We start from the raw sequence: 809 nt of genomic DNA, 5'->3' as shown, positions 1-809 counted from the left end.
TGGCTCAGCGCCGTGACGGCTCAGCACGCTCCCTTGGAGCATCCGTGAGGAGGGGGGGCCGGCAGCCTCGTGGTACTGCTGCTGCTGCTGCTGTTGGGTGCCTCTCCCCCCTCCCCAGGCGTCTTCAGCCCCTTTGGTTTTGTCTCCTTGTCTCTAGGTGAAGATCATGACCGAGAAGGAGCTCCTGGCTGTGGCCTGTGAGCAGTTTTTGGGGAAGAACGTGCAGGATGTGAAGAACGTGGTCTTGCAGACGCTGGAGGGGCATCTGCGCTCCATCCTCGGTGCGGAGGGGCTCACGGTCTCGCAGGCATCTGGAGTAGCTTCCCCCTCCCCTGCTGCCTGGTCCCAGCGGCGCTGCAGCCCCAGCAGCTGGTGGCATCTCAGCTTGTTCCTGCCCTGCTCTGGTGCTGGGCGTTGTGATAAGTGGGTTTTCGGGGCCTGCAGGAAGCGATGTGGGAGTCCCTGTGGGTCACAGGTGTGAGATGTCGCTCTGCGCTGCAGGCCCGGGCCCTGGGCAGAGGATTACACCCTGGTGCCCAAAGCTGATGAGATTAGGGGCAGCGAGGACGTTGCTGAACGTAGACCCACGCCGTGGCGTGTTATGTGTTCCAAAAAACATGCCTGGCCTTCCTTCCCGCTGCAGGTACCCTGACGGTGGAGCAGATCTACCAGGACAGGGACCAGTTTGCCAAGCTGGTGCGGGAGGTGGCAGCTCCCGACGTGGGTCGGATGGGCATCGAGATCCTGAGCTTCACCATCAAGGTACGCCCGGATGTGGGGCGCTGCGCTGGGGAGCACCGGAAGCGCGG

The 809-nt window shown here is 63.2% G+C and overlaps 1 protein-coding gene across 1 annotated transcript in view; it reads left to right on the top strand.

Moving 5' to 3' along the window:
• Window positions 1–163: 163 nt before the first annotated feature.
• Window positions 164–809, top strand: part of FLOT2 (flotillin 2) — a gene marked incomplete at its 3' end in the record, with an annotated part of 1828 nt that continues 1182 nt past the window's right edge. The window contains exons 1-2 of the mRNA XM_010147420.1: window positions 164–281; window positions 644–762. Coding sequence (XP_010145722.1) covers window positions 167–281; window positions 644–762 — 234 coding nt within the window. The remainder of the gene's footprint in view (window positions 282–643; window positions 763–809) is intronic.

Source organism: Eurypyga helias, unplaced genomic scaffold (genome assembly GCF_000690775.1).
Source record: "Eurypyga helias isolate BGI_N326 unplaced genomic scaffold, ASM69077v1 scaffold42152, whole genome shotgun sequence".
Lineage (NCBI taxonomy): Eukaryota > Metazoa > Chordata > Aves > Eurypygiformes > Eurypygidae > Eurypyga > Eurypyga helias.
The sequence above is the reverse complement of the archived record's forward strand: the minus strand, read 5'-3'. Positions and strand labels throughout refer to the sequence as shown.